The 15,053-nt window shown below is 56.3% G+C and overlaps 1 protein-coding gene across 1 annotated transcript in view; it reads right to left on the minus strand.

The window, feature by feature from the left end:
• HS1BP3 (HCLS1 binding protein 3) overlaps positions 1 to 11,310 on the minus strand; it is a 25,998-nt gene extending 14,688 nt beyond the window's left edge. The window contains exons 1-3 of the mRNA XM_007477937.3: positions 11,139 to 11,310; positions 7,066 to 7,231; positions 2,626 to 2,833 (exon numbers count right to left, since the gene is read on the minus strand). Of these exons, the coding sequence (XP_007477999.2) occupies positions 2,626 to 2,833; positions 7,066 to 7,231; positions 11,139 to 11,173 (409 nt within the window). The 5' untranslated portion in view covers positions 11,174 to 11,310. The remainder of the gene's footprint in view (positions 1 to 2,625; positions 2,834 to 7,065; positions 7,232 to 11,138) is intronic.
• Between the last annotated feature and the right edge of the window lie 3,743 nt (positions 11,311 to 15,053).

The following is a 15,053-nucleotide window of genomic DNA, read 5'->3' on the forward strand; positions in this document are numbered from 1 at the left end:
GTCCAGGGGAAATATCCTTCTTAGCACCCCGGAGAGAACTGACCAGCTCGGATGGCAGAGGAAAGCACTTAGAGGGAAACAACATGGCCGACGGGGGGCTCTGGTTTGCTTGAAACTACAACATCGTAACAGGTTTGGATTTGAGTCGGGAAGAAGAAAATGTGGCATGGAAAAGCAAAGAAAATTGGATTAAATAAAGACAATCTGAGGCAGCTGAATTTCCCACCCATCAGCCTGGCAGAAATCATTCAAAGCAGCAGAGCCCCTTGCTGGCAATGCTGGGACAAACAGGTCCACTTGGTCACTGCTGGTAGGAGGCAAACTTGTAGAATATCCTTGGAGGGTCATGTGGAGGTGCCCAGTCCCAGTCACCCTCATTATATCCCCCCCATCACCCCCAAATTCCACTGCTGGGAATAAATTGCCCAAGAGTTGTTGGAGCTTCCCTGCCTTCCTGGTCCCTCTGAGCTGCCAGTTCTCTCCTCCAAGGGATCCCCTTCCACCCTTCCTGCAAACCTCTTGGCTGGACCTCATTATTTACATTTGAATGTAAGCTCCTGAGGGCAGGGGCTGTTCTGACCTTTCTTTGTATGTCCAGCATAGCACTCGGTGAGTCCTTAGTACATGCTTTTTCTATTTATGAATGAAATGTGCAGTTCTGTCATCTCCCTTTCTATCCATCCATCTATCATTCATCCATTCATTCATCTATCATCTATCCTTCCATCCATCCATTGATCATCCTTCTATCCATCCATTCATCGATCATCCTTCCATCCATCCATCCATTCATTCATCCATCATCCATCCTTCCATCATCCATCCATCATTCCATCATCCATCCATCCTTCCATCATCCATCAATCCATCCATTCATCCATCATCTATCCTTCCATCATCCATCCATCCTTCCATCATCCATCCATCCTTCCATCCATCATCCATCTATTCTTCCATCCATTCATTCATTCATCCATCATCCATCCTTCCATCATCCATCCATCATTCCATCATCCATCCATCCTTCCATCATCCATCAATCCATCCATCCATCCATTCATCCATCATCTATCCTTCCATCATCCATCCATCATCCATCCATCCTTCCATCCATCATCCATCTATTCTTCCATCCATTCATTCATCTATCATCCATCCATCCATCCATCCATCCATCCATCCATCCATCCATCTCTATCTAGCTATTCTATATTGTTACAGGGAAGCTGAAGGGAAAACATTGGGGGCCTAAGGTAGGATCCTCTTGCCTTGGTTTCCCCATTGTGCTATTTCCTTTCTGAACAGGGAATTTCCCCACCTGATTAATCCTGAGCCTTGTGACTATAGGATTGGTTGCGCCGGAATCAAACAGATCGAAGGAGATTTTTCCTGTTCCGCTCAGTGTGTGCCCTGAGGAGAGGAGCCGTGACACTGTTCATCCTTTTACTGTCATAGGAAACTTGTATAGTTGGGGCAGGTTCATTCAGAGACGACACCTCTGACGTACTCTAACAGGACGCAAGGCTGAGGCATCTTGCAATGTCCTGGGTGGCTGTGGTCCGATTCTAGTCTAGAGCAGGAATCCCAACGCCAGAAGGCAAAGGCTTAGTGGAAAAGTTCTCTAATTAAAGAGAAGAGCAAATGGGAGAAGCAACGACACTAGTGTTTGCTCCAAGAGGCACAGCCATAGGTCTGCGGCTGGTCTCCGAATGTATCTAGTATGGAAACTGAGGCTGTGAGTGGGTGTTAGTAAGACCTTCTCCAAACGGGAGCAGAGATGTTTCATCTAAATCTGGAGTGGTCGTCGCAAAGGAAGTGAAAATGCTGCTCCTCCCCCTGCCCCCCCCCCATCCCGAAGGCATCTGCCGGGTAAGATGAGATGACACAAGAGTCCACTTTACAGGCGGGAGCCCTGAGCTCCCCCCAACGGGCAAAGTCCCTCCTCATCCCCGGTTAGAAGCCGGATGACTGACGCATCGCTTCCTTTTCATTCACTTGTCTTCTGTATGTCTGCCTCCCCCTGCGCTTGGGGTCCAGGCCTGAACTGAAGAAGGCACTCGGTCCCGATCCGTTAGCTTATTGGCGTGCGCTGTTTAATGTGTTCAGAAGCCAAACCTCTGGCTCCTGAGTCACTGCATCGTTTCTCCTTCTCCTGGGGAGGGCAGGGAGCCTACAGGCACAGCTGGAGGCAGATCCTGGCTTCAAATCGGAGCTCTGCCATTTATTGCCTCTCTGGGCTTCCTCAGTTTCTCCCTCTGTAAAATGGACGGCTTGAAGGCCCCAAGGAATCTGCTAGCTCTGATTCTCGGGTTCCATGAATTTTGAAGACCCAGGAAGGATTCTGGCCCGAGTGGATGGAGACTCCCTGAGGGCAGGGACTGGGTCATCTTTCAGGGGCTGGAATGGACCCTGAAGACCCCGGAGGCTGACCTTTCCCAGGAGCTGCTCCACGGCACAGCTAGCCTGGTCTGAGCCCCGAGGCTGTCACGCTTCCTGGCTGGGCCATTCTCCGTTCCGGATTTTCAGGGCTCTCCCAAGTGTGACCTGAGCCCCGACACTGCCTGTGCCGGGATCCCTCCCCGCTCTCTAGACCAAACTGGGCGCAGCCAGAAGCCGGTCCCTCACCTAGGAATTCCAGCAGCTCGGGGCTGGCCGCCAGCTCCCCGTCCTTGGCGATCTGCCGCATGATGTCGTTGAACATGGCTCTGCGCTCCCGGATGTCGGACTCCCCGACGAACAAGACTTTCCGGGGAAGCAGGGGAAGGGCAGCGTGCGGATAGCGGCTCGTCAGCTTCTGGTAAAACTCCTCGATCTCACTGTACTTCTTGGACACCTGAAACAACACACACACACGGGGGCCTCAGGAGAAAGCAGAGCCCAGCAACGGGCAGCCACAGCTTGTGGCTTCAAGAGCTCGGCCAGAGGCCGGGGGCTGACGGAGAGGCTCCCAGGGCTTGCCACAAGCCGCTTCTCTTCTGTCTTAGAGTCAGTCCTAAGGATTAGTTCCCAGGCAGAGGAGTGGCAAGGGCTGGGCAAGGGGGTAAGTGACTTGCTCAAGGTCACACGGCTAGCGAGGGTCTGAGGCCCAATTGGAATCCAGGATCTCCCATGTCCAGGTCTAGCTCTCTATCCACTGGCCTCCCCAGCTCCTAGTGATTTTGGTGGGCACCAATGGGAGTGCCAGAAGGAACCAAGAAACCCTAACTGAGGAGCCCTGGGGATCCAGAGACCAGCCAGTCCCCCCTGTGCCTGGCCGCGAAGCTGCACCATCCTTGGTCAGCTCATCTCAGCTCCCCCTAGAGGGGAGGGGAGGGGAAGCTCGCTGCGGCAGCCCATTCCTCTCGAGGCTCCATGACCGTTTATTGGCCACCTCACTAGGCGCCCTGGTGGCCACTCCTTGCTAGGAGGATCTGGCTCTGAGGGGGCGCTTGCCTCTTCTCTGGCCTCCTAGACCTGCTCTCGAGGGGCTCCTGCCATGCTGGGAACGGGGCTCGGGAAAAGGCGCTTTGTTTCCTTTAAGATGGAGGCTGAGAAGGGAGGCAGGGAGGCTCGTAGATGAGGCAGCTGCGGCCAAGTGCAGAACATGGCGAGCTGAGTGTCCCCAGAGCAGAGTGAGGAGCTGGGCAAAGACCCCAGAGGCAAGCCAGGGTGGTGGAGGGGTGATGGGGGGCCTTGGCCCCCTGGGCACATCCTGCAGCTCTCCCTGCCTGCCCACCCTGGAGCTGGGACCTTGCCAGCCCCCCCAGCCCCCTGATGGGTCAGCGGAGTGTCCATTCGAAAGAAGGGTCGGGAGCAGTGGCTGTCCCCAGACTTCTTTCTGAACCAGGTCCCGCCCTCCCTTCCCCGTCTCCCCTCCCCCTGTGGGGGGCTCTTTCTCTCTCCCCCTTAGAAGGTTTCTTTCTCCTTTCGGACCTTCAGAGCTTAGCACAATGCTGGGCACATGGCAGGTGCTCAGTGATCATTTCTTAAGGGGATTCATCCTCCAAATGCTCCTAACAGGGTGGAACCAGTCCCTGGGCTGGGGGGAAGGAAGTGCCACCCCCCCCAGACTGTAGCACAGGACAGGCTGACCCGCACCCCCAGCTTCTGGGAAACACACCTCCCAGGGGCCAGAGGAGGAGGAGAAGCAAGCCTGAAGCTCTGTGGAAGCCGAGATTTGTCTGAAGAGACCAGTGGGACACGGACACGGACACTGTGATAGAGGTTTCAAACCCTAGAACTGGAGTTACAGTCTGGGAAATTGCTGGAGCCTCAGCCACCGTGGGGGAGGGGCTCGAGGAGATGTTCTGGAATCTGGGCAGAGCAAGAGAGTCGGTCAGAGAGAAGCAGTTAGCCCTCTCAATCCTGAGACAACCTACGGAAAGACTCTTTCTCCTGGTCACTGGACACCCTTCCCCCCACCGATTCCCAACCGAAGTGGCCAGTTGGAGAAGACACCAAGCAGCTGACAAGATCAGCTGACAGCTCCCGGTGTCCTGGGTCCGGACGGTGCCCAGGCCAAGCCCAGGGCCATCCAAGCCTGAATCTCTCAGGGCCCGAGGCTGCCAAGGCCGGGTTCCCCGACTTGAGGAGGGAGAAAGGTAGCCAGAATAGGGACACGTGCCCCTCTTTCCTCACAAAACTCTTCCCGCAGCCGTTTCCCTGTGTTATTCCCAAATTGATCCGTTAGAATAGTTTGTCGTCTTTCCCCAACGGACTCTAGTGTGAGTGGAAACTGTCCCAGCTCGAGGGGGAGGGTAACTCTCTGAGGAAAGACTTTAGTCGTAGAGGGAAGTCAAGAGCAGTTTGGGGTGAGCAGCCCTGCCTGAGGGGAGGCTGAAGAGGGGAACCACTCACCCCCCCTCCTCTCCCTTGGCCAAGCTAAACAGCGGCTGTCTCCCCGAACCCTGCTTTGAGAGGGGAGGTCTCTACGCTCTCTCTCTTTACCACCGCACAACCCTCTAATACAACACCAACACCGACATGGACACAGACACGGACACCGACACGGGCTGACGGGAGAAACCTCACATTTCAAAGAGAAGCGCAGAAAAGGCAGGCGCAGGGCCAGGAAAGGGAGCCAGGAGTCCAGGGAGTCTCAGGGCCTCTGGGTGTGTGCGGACGCGAGCTGGGGGATGGGAGCACAGACAGACAGACAGACAGGCCCGCTGGGCAGAGGAGTATCATTGGGATCTGCAGGGCTGGGGACAGTCTCCAGCCTTTTTCCTCATTCCTTTGTCCTGACTCTTCTCGAAGGGCCTCCCGTCCCTGCTCCAGGGCAGCTCCTAGAACTGGGCTGATGAAGAGAGCAGGGAGGCTCCCCTGCTCGGGTGGGATCCAGGAGCCCCCAAACTGGAGGCCCAGAGAGAACGGAAGAGCGAGGGTTGACTGGTCATGGGAGAGTCTCCAGGAGGGACCGTCCAGCCTCAGAGTCTCAGGCTACGGGCAGACCTCAAAGGACTTTAGGTGGGGAGGGCCAGGCAGGGGTTTTGGCCCTCTCAGGCCAGCGTCACACTAGGCAGCCCAGCCTTTGGGCCGACCCTTCCCTTTTGTGTCCACGGTAAAGCATCCGCTCCCCAGGCATTCCGGGCTGGACTCCTCATCTTCCAGCTACCCTCATAAAGCCAGTCAAGCATCGCTCCGGGTTCCCCCAAAGGGCCTGCGGCTTCCTCGCGCTTGGCCAGTGTAGCTCAGCTGGCCCTCCCAGGGGCAGTGGCTGGAGGGAGCGGGGCTCAAGGCTGCTCTGGCGCCGCACCTTCTCCTTAGCCAGGGAGGGGCCTTCCTGACGGGCGGCAGCTCCGCGCTCTTCCCAGGCAACGTTCCTTTCCAGCAAACAAGCACGAGTTTGGGCAGAGTCCAGGCTCGCCCTCTGGGGCCGGGGGAGCAGCAGGAGGGCCTCTTCATGCTGGGAGGAGCTGCCAAATTGAACCGTAGCACCTCAAGACACCAAGAGGCCAGCCCAGCACATGCCCTGAATGCTGCTCTCTTTGTGCCCAGAACCCAGACGAGGAATTTCTACTCCTCAGAGTGGGCAGTGGATAGAATGCTGGGCCTGGAGACAGGCAGCCCTGGGTTCGAATTCAGCTCCAGACACTTCCTCGTTAGGTGAGCCGGATCCAGTCGCTCCACCTGTCTGCCTCAGTTTCCTCACCTGTAAAATGGGGCTAATAAGCGCCCCTGCCTCTCCTCACCCCAGGGGTGTTGGCAAACTGCCCCGCGAATGTTAACGTGTCCTTTACGTGTGGCTGTGACTGCTGTTAGGGAGAGAAGGGAGGGCATCCCAGGGGCCGGCGAGCTCCTCCTCGGCCTCCTGACTTTGGATACAACCGGCCGGCCGGCCGAGGCAGGGCTGGCCCAGCGACTAAGCCAGGCCCGGGGAAAGCTGTCCCCTCCAGCGCCTGGTGCCAGAGACGGAGTCGGCCGGCCGGCTCCCGCCCAAGGGAGGGTCTCCCGGGGGGTCTGAGGAGCTCCAGAACCCCAAAGGAGGAGAGCCCCTCTCGGGCCCGCAGACGCCCCAAACGTCGGGCCAAGAACTCGAGCCTGGGAGTCTGGAGGCTCGGCTCTTGTCCGGGCTCCAGAGGCTTCCGCTCCGGTTCCTTCCCGTGGAGCCCGTCGGGGGGCAGTGCGGGGCACAGGAAGGAACCCGGGCTCTGCTCCGGACCCCCCTCTGGACCTCGACTCCTCCCTCTGCAAGGTGGCGCCGGACGACGCCCAGAGACCCGTCCATCCTGCGAGCCTCCCTGCGTTTCCCTCGATGTCAAGCGGGCCAGCCTGCCTGCCCTGCTACCTTCACAGACCCGTCAGCCTCGAATGCCGGGGAGCCTCTTCTGTCAAACGGGCGTTCGGCTCTCTCAGGGAGGGAGAGGCCAGCCTTGGGGAGTGGCCGTCCTGCCGGCACGCTGGCCCTGGGTGCCCCCCGGGCGGGTTCTGGAGGTGGGGAAGGCGCAGGCGTCTGAGCCACGCGGAACGCGAGGTCCTGGTGCCATCTGTGGGCAGCCTGGCACGACTCCTCCCCTCCAGCCCGCCAAGGGGAGCCCATCTCCCCGGGGCGCCCCCGACCCGCGGCGAGAGGACACACGAGCCCACCATGAACTGGACGACGTCCTCCGCTCTGTGCTTGGCCGACTTGAAGGCGGGCAGCCGCGTCACCGCCATGATCTGGTACTCGACGTGGCCGGACATCATCCTCCCCCGGACCTCCTGGTACGTGGGGACGGAGAGGTCGAGGCCCGTGTGCGCGTTCTGGACGTGCCTGCGGGGAGGAAAAGGGGAGGTCAGAGAGCCGGCGGGGAGCTCTTCCGTCAACGAAGCCCTGCCCGTGCCCCGCCCGGAGTCGGGCGCCGCCTGCAGAGCCTCTGCGCCAGGCTCTCCTCGTCTTCCTGGCTCGGTCCCACTCGGCCGCCAGACGAGCGCTGAGCCCCGGACGCCTGGGTCCTGAGGTCTCTCCTGCCTCCGAGACACCTCACGGGACCGTCCCACGTGCACACCACCACGGTCGCCATAACTGGAATGACTCCCTCTGAACGCGCCACAGGAGGGTGCGCTTCGGGGTTATGGCCGGAGACACGGAGCTCCACAAGGGAGACCATCGAGGGGAGAAGCGAGGAGCATCCAGACTACGGGGCGGCCATGGGCATGCAGTGAAGGGGCTGACGCCAGAGATGTCGCACGACGGCACTCTCCATCCCCCCTTCGGGCACCTGGCTTAGCTCTCCCCCATCTTCCCTGAAATGCGCTTCCCACGGACCCCTCTGCCCCGGGGTCCCCTGTGATGGCACAGGCCCTCTGGCAGCCTTCCCCAGCACTGGCGGACCTCTTACTCACCCCCCTCCCCACCAGGGCCACCCAAACAAAGTCAGCCAGGCTGGGGGCCTCAAACTCAACTAAAAAGGACCCCGGGGGGGGGGGCACATCAGGAAGCAACAAAACAGCGCCATCCCTGCGTGTCACATTCCTATGAAGATTCAGAAACATTTCCCAGATGGGTATTTCTTTGAACTCCAACCTTCCATCTTAGAATCGATACTGTTCTATAGCAGGAGAGTGGCAAGGGCTAGGCAATAGGGGTGAAGTGACTTGTCCAAGGCCTCCCAGCTAGGAAGTATCTGAGGCCGGATTAGAACCCAGGACCTCTCATCTCTAGGCCTGGCGCTCTAGCCGCTGGGCCACCCAGATGCATGTGCCCCCTCCCCACCCCCAAGAGTTATCATTTCATCTGGACTCAGGGGTCTTCTAGGCTGCTTTGTGGGTGTGAGTTTGACACCCGTGGTCTGAGACACTCCTGGGATTGCTCCAGGATGTTCTGGTCCCCACTCCCAGTCCTTTGCTCCCCCGGATGCTACCTGCATACTGGGGGGCTTCAATATCCATACCGACTGCCTCTGACCCCCAGGCGTCTCAGTTCTTCAGCTCCCGCCTTTCCCCTTTGACCATGTTTTCACCCCAAGTCTTCCCGGCCACATTGGGGAGCGCCAAAGTTCCTGTTTGGTCAGTCTGTGGTCCTTCCAGGCTCCCTCTGTCTGGCAGTCCTAGATCCCAACCTTCACCCTCATCAGGACCTCCGACTTATCACCCCTGTGCTGGCCTCGCCAACCCATCTGACTCGCCATCGTGCCCCTTTGCCCCGTATCCCAGAGATCAAGCCCAGTCACGTCTCGGTCTCGGCTTGTTGCCTCCTCTTGGATACACATGGATGAAGGAAGGCAGAGGAAGATGGAGGAGCCCCCTCAGCGCCTGGGCCCCACCCCCCAGGCCCTCCCCTTGGCAGAGTGGCCATAGCTGGCTCCAAGGTCCAGGGAAATCAGAGTCAGGACCTACATGGCCAAGGGACCCCGAGCAGCTCTCTCTGGTGGCAAAGGACTGGGAATGTCCATTGATTGGTGATGGGCTACCTGGATTGGGATCTACAGTCGTGAGAGAATACTACTGTGCCGAGAGAAAGGCTGCGCGGGCGAACTGGATGAAATGTGGCAAGAACTCCATGAGGGAACCGGAGAGAACCGAGAGAACATCGCACCCCCCCAGACACATTTCCTCCTGGAAGAGTAATTTGTGGCTGTCAGCCCCCAGAACCAAGAAGCAGAAACCTGAATGGCGCACACTCTTGCTACATGTCTGTTTGTCCCATGACCGAAGGCAGGGAGTAAATAAAGTCTCATGTCAGCTGGCAAAATAAATAATAAAAAATACAATCTCATCGGATGCTTACAACAATCCAGGAAGGGAGGTGCCATTGCTATAGCTAGATAAGGAAACTGAGGTGAAGCGACTTGTCCAGGGTCACACAGGCAGGAAGTATCTGAGCCCACATTGGAACTTGGATCTTTCTCACTCTAAGCCTGGTACTCTGGCCATTGGGGAAGTAAGCTCCTCTGGCCAATGGTTTGCATGGCTTCCTTCTCTCTCCTCTGCTCAGGGAGCCTCTGCACTTGCCTTTGCCCTGTCACACATGAGGAGGTGTCAGTGCCAACCCCTTTGCTGGCACAGGTGACCCCCTCCAACAGACTGGCCCCTCCTGCATCCCAGCCTCTCACCTGCCACTTGCATCCCCACCATCCCTTCTGCCCGTTGTGGCTCGCCTCCCCCAAAGGGCAGTCTACACCTGGCGTCTCCACTGTCCCTCACTCTCTTCCTGAGCACCCCCTGCCAGTCTGGCTTCAGATGTCATCACTTGGCTGACAGGGCTCTCCCCAAAGAGCCCAGTGATCTTAGTTGTGAGGCCCCTGGCCTTTCCTAAGGCCTCCTCGTTCCTGGTCTCTGTGCAGCCAGGAGGGGCTGTGGGTCACTGTCTCTGGTCTTCAGGACAGCCTCCCCCAACCCAGGCACCCCTCCTCCCTCTCTGACCGCTTCTCCTCAGGCCCCTGGGCCATGGCTTTACCCGGGTCATGGTTCTGTGTCTTCCTTCACAGCATTTCCCACACACCCCTTCTCTCTCCAGACAGCACACGTACCCGGGTGCAGGCTGCCCTCCCTGCCTCTTCCACACCTGCAGGAGGCTCTGTCCACCACCTTCCCTCCCAGTCCTAGCCATCTCCCACCCTGCTGGGGGTCACCTTCCTAAATGCCCCTTTATAAGCCCCAGCGGCAGCCTGCTCTCTCCAGGACCAAACAGAATGCCCTGTGGGGCTTTTTTTACCCCCCCCCCCCTTCCCACTTAGTCCTGGGCACTGGGACCAAGGCAGAAGAGTGGCAAGGGCAGTGAAGTGACTCGTCCAGGGTCACACAGCTAGGAAGTGTCTGAGGTCAGGTTGGAACCCAGGACCTCCTGTTTCTGGGCCTGGTTCCCCACCCGCTGAGCCACCAGGCAGCCCCCTTCCTATCTTGCCTTCTTCTCTGTGTCTGGACTCGGGGGTTCAGTGTTGCTGGTCCCCTGGCTCTTCCTTCACCTCCTGACTGGCTGCCTCCTGGCTTCTCTGGGCTCCTCCTGGGCCCCACCTCCTCCACTGCTCGCCCTGCTGACTCTGGGGCTCTGTAGTTGTTCGCCTTCAGTCTCCCCTATTGGCCCAGGGAGCAGCCCGGCACACAGTAGGCACTTGCTGCTGGGACGGGCTGCAGATTTCCTCCCGGTGTTCAGGGGCAGCCCCTCTCCTCTGCCCAGCTCAGCTAGGGCCACCCCAGCCTCCCCAGCGGCTGGGTCAGGGCGGAAGGCCCCGGGACCATGTGCCCACCCGGGCCAAGGCTCGGCCCCTTCCCGGAGCCGGCAGTCCTGGCTTCCCTTTGAGGCCCTTCCCCAGCCTCGAGGTGTAACCCTGGGCCTCAGTCTCCTTCCCGGTAAGATAGGGCTGTTGTGGGCTGCTTCTCCACCCCCCCTCCGCCCAGGGCAGAGGGCAAAGGAAGCAAAGAGAAGTCCCAAAGGCCCCCCACCCCCACGGCGCGCAGGAATTCCCCCTAGGGAGCGGAGACTCCCAGCAGCCTCCGAGAGCCAGCGCAGCCTGGGCGGCCAAGAATGCAAGAGGCAGGCAGGCCTCCATTTTACAGGTGAGGACACTGAGGCAGCCGAGAAAGCAGGGCCCACCGGCCGACCGGGAAAGGGTGGGGGTGCTCTTTGGGACTCCGGGAGGGCGCGGGATCCGGCCTAGAGGGACTCGCGGCCCCGGCGGGGAGACTTCCAGGCCCCCGCGCGATCGGCGGCCCCCCCAGCTGCCCCGACCCCGGCTTACCTGCTGGCCACCAGCACTGCGGGCCCGGGCTGCATGGTGCCCCTCGGTCTCGGCCAGAGCCCGGGACAGTCAGACGAGCCCTCCGCCCCCTCCCCAGCGGCCGTATGCGGGGCGCCGCCTCCTTCTCCGCCCAGGCAGTGGCCAGCTCAGGGCCCCGCCCCGCCGGGGAGGGGAGGGGCGAGGAGCAGACCCGCCCCTCCCCCTCCGCCCGTCACTCAGCGCCCCGCCCCCCCTCCCTGGAGGGCCAGGCTGGGGAGTATTTCTCCACCGCTCTGAGAAAACCGATCGCGAATCCCGGCGCCTCCCCGATTCCCTTTCTCCATTCTTTCTCCGGAGGTGGCCGCTCCCCTGTCAGTTTTCTAATATTCGTTCTGTAGTGGCACATCTCTTGCTTCTCCTCGTTTCTCTCCATTAGCTCCTGCACTTTGGGGCAAACTCTAACCTTCCGTCTTGGAGTCAATACTGTGTACTGGTCTCAAGGCAGAGGAGCCATATGGGCCAGGCAGTGGGGGTCAAGTGACTCGCCCAGGGTCACACAGCTGGGAAGTGTCTGAGGCCAGATTTGGCCGAAATTTAGGCCAGGCTGGGCTCTCTATTTGCTGAGTCACCTAGGCCCCCCCTCCAGTTTAAAACAATGAACCCGTTCAGATTTTGCCCAATTAGGTGCTGATAAATGGGATGATCAGGGTGAAACAGACCAAGAAGAGAGCGTTGAAAAACACAAACTGCCCAGATTGGCTAAAGAGGAAGCAGAACCCTGACAGCATCCAGGCCTTCTCCCCCCCCCCCCCCTTAATGAACAGGAATGCAAAGATCCTTTGCTTTGCTTTAAACCTTTACCTTCCATCTTAGAATCTATCTGTGCACTGGTTCTAAGGCAGAAGAGCAGGAAGGGATGGGCAGTGGCCCTTAAGTGACTTGGCCAGGGTCATACAGCTAGGCAGTGTCTGAGAGCAGAAACAAGCTCTAGATAGAAGGATGTTCAGTTCTTTCAGACATGTCTGACTCTTCACCAACCCATTTTGGGTTTTCTTGCAGAGATACTGGAGTGGTCCAACATTTCCTTCTCTGGCTCATTTTACAGATGAGGAAACCAAGGCTAACAAGTTGAAGTGATTTGCCCAAGGTCACACAGTCAGTTTCTGAGGCCAGATTTGAACTCAGGAAGATGAGTCTTCTTGACTCCAGGCTGGGCGCTCTTTGCATTGTGCCATCAACCTGATCTGGACAGAACCAATGGGAGCCATGGCCAGAGGGAAAGTCCTGGCACTGAGGATCATTTGGGGTGAAGCTGGCTCCCCTGATTGTCCTGGCACACCCAGAGCACACCACTGAGGGAGTGTCCTCACTCTAGGAAAATAGATGGTGATTCAGGTCGTTGCAAAGGGGGCTTCACCACTGAGATGGATGATCCATACCACACGGGCTACTGTCAGGAGGGTGGGAACAGCAGACAAGACTTGGAAGTGAGGGTGCCCAGGACTGTGCTGCTGTCTGCAGGAGCAGGAGAAGCTGTGGCCAGCTGGGTACATGAAGGCTGGGATGCCCTTGGTTTACAGAACTCCCATATTTACCTTTGTCCCTTGGGAGTGTGTCTTCAGGGACTCCCAGACTGAGCCTAGCCTCATATTGAACAATAAACCTTCCAGCACGCAGTGATCTCCGCCTGGATAGAATTAGCAGCAGAGAAACCAGAGGAGTTTTCTCCATCCAGCCCTGGCTGGAACCCTCCTGGCCCATCTCCATTAAGCCAATCAATTCTCCTTCCTGACCTTTGTTCCCCAGAGGGCATTTTTTTAAACTTCATTTTTTAGAATATTTTTTCATGGTTCCACGATTGATTTTCTCTCTCTCTCCTCCTGGACCTTATGAGCGATTCCCCTGGGTTATACATACATGGATTATCACTCAGTTCCTATTTCCATAGTATTCATTTTTGTTAATATTCTTTTAAAACCCAAATCCCAAATCCTATACCCAGATAAACAAGCGATCAATCATGTTTTTGTAGCAGTCCACCCCTAGCTATGGGCAAGGGAAACAGTTAGTATGTACACAGTGGCCTAGAAGAGAGCATGCTCAGTCTTGCGCATGGCTAGGAAAGCCTCTGACCCTTGACCCCAGCTTCCCCCAGGTTTCTTTGTGTTCACCTGGCTAAGAGAAACCACACCTATGCCTTGTCGTTAACCAATGATAATCATCCCTATGTATCGTGTATATTTGCATATCAAAGACATTAAAAACAGAGCCACAGCAATCTCCACCCTCTTGCATCTCAGCTCTCACTGATGCCTGGCCTTGCTGGAGCTTGGCCTCTGGCCAAGCTCCATCTTTAATTCCTTTCCTCTCTATCTCTCTCACCTGGGACCTGGCCTTCAGCCAGGCACTTTCTTTTCTCTATCATGTCTCTGACCTGTGTGGTATTAAATTTGGATCACTGGACGGGATTAGCCTTTCGGAAAGAGGTCCAGACTGATTGGGGTTCTGCTGTGGCTCCATTATAATTAATAAGGCCTGGTTTCTGATTCATTTCTGCCATCTCATATCTAGAACTTGGATCCCTCATGCCCTTCGCGGTATACAAATCTTCTATCCTTTTTCTATCTTCCTACCTTGTGGCTTCTTGGGGGTTTGGGAAGCCTCAGTTTTCTTCTGAGTTTCTGCTCCCACAGTTCTTTCTCCTAAATCCCTTGGGATTGTGCCAGCTCATTATGTTGCTGTTGGTAGCAAAGTCAGTTACATTTGATTGTGCTACAATGTATCAGTCTCTGTGTACAGTGTTCTCCTGGTTCTGCTCCTCTCACTCTGCATCAGTTCATGGAGGTTCTTCCAGTTCATATAGAAATCAAGCAGTTCATCATTCCTTATAGCACAATAGTATTCCATCACCACCACATACCACAATGTGTTCAGCCATTCCCCAAAGGAGGTACATCCTCTCATTTTCCAATATTTTGACAACACAAAAAGTGAAGCTAGAAATATTTTTGTTCAACCATTTTTAAAAATTATCTCTTTGGAGTACAAACTCTTCAGTGGTATGACTGGATCAAAGGGCAGCCAGTCTTTAAAAAACCCTTTAGGCAGAATTCCAAATTGTCCTCCAGAATGGTTGGATCCATTTACAACTCCACCAGCAGTGTTTATTAGTGTCCCAATTTTGCCACACCCCCTCCAACATTTATCACTTTCCTTTGCTGCCATATTGGCTAATCTGCTAAGTGTGAGATGGTTCCACAGAGTTGTTTTGATTTGTATTTTTTTTAAACCCTTACCTTCCATGTTAAAATCAATACTGTGTATTGGTTCTAAGGCAGAAGAGTGGTAAGGGCTAGGCAATGGGGGTCAAGTGACTAGTCCAGGGTCACATAGCTAGGAAGTGTCTGAGGCCACATTTGAACCCAGGACCTCCTATCTCTAGGCCTGGCTCTCAATCCATTGGGCCACCCAGCTGCCCCCTGCATTTCTCTAATTAGGAGAGACTTAGAAGACTTTTTCATGTGATTATTGATAGCTTTAATTTCTTCACCTGAAAACTGCTGATTCATATCCCTTGACCATTTGTCAACTGGGAAATGGCTTGATTTTTAAAAATAAAATTGACTTAGTTCCTTATAAAGTTGAAAAAATTAGACATTTGTTGGAGATTTTTTTTTAAACCCTTCCCTTCTGTATTGGAGTCAATACTGTGTATTGGCTCCAAGGCAGAAGAGTGGTAAGGGCTGGGCAATGGGGGTCAAGTGACTTGCCCAGGGTCACACAGCTGGGAAGTGTCTGAGGCCAGATTTGAACCTAGGACCTCCTGTCTCTAGGGCTGGTTCTCAATCCACTGACCTACCCAGCTGCCCCCTGGAGAATTTTTTTTTTAAATAAAAATTCCCCCCCAGTTTGTTGCTTTTCTTGTAATTTTGGTTG

Source organism: Monodelphis domestica, chromosome 1, assembly GCF_027887165.1.
Source record: "Monodelphis domestica isolate mMonDom1 chromosome 1, mMonDom1.pri, whole genome shotgun sequence".
Classification (NCBI taxonomy): domain Eukaryota; kingdom Metazoa; phylum Chordata; class Mammalia; order Didelphimorphia; family Didelphidae; genus Monodelphis; species Monodelphis domestica.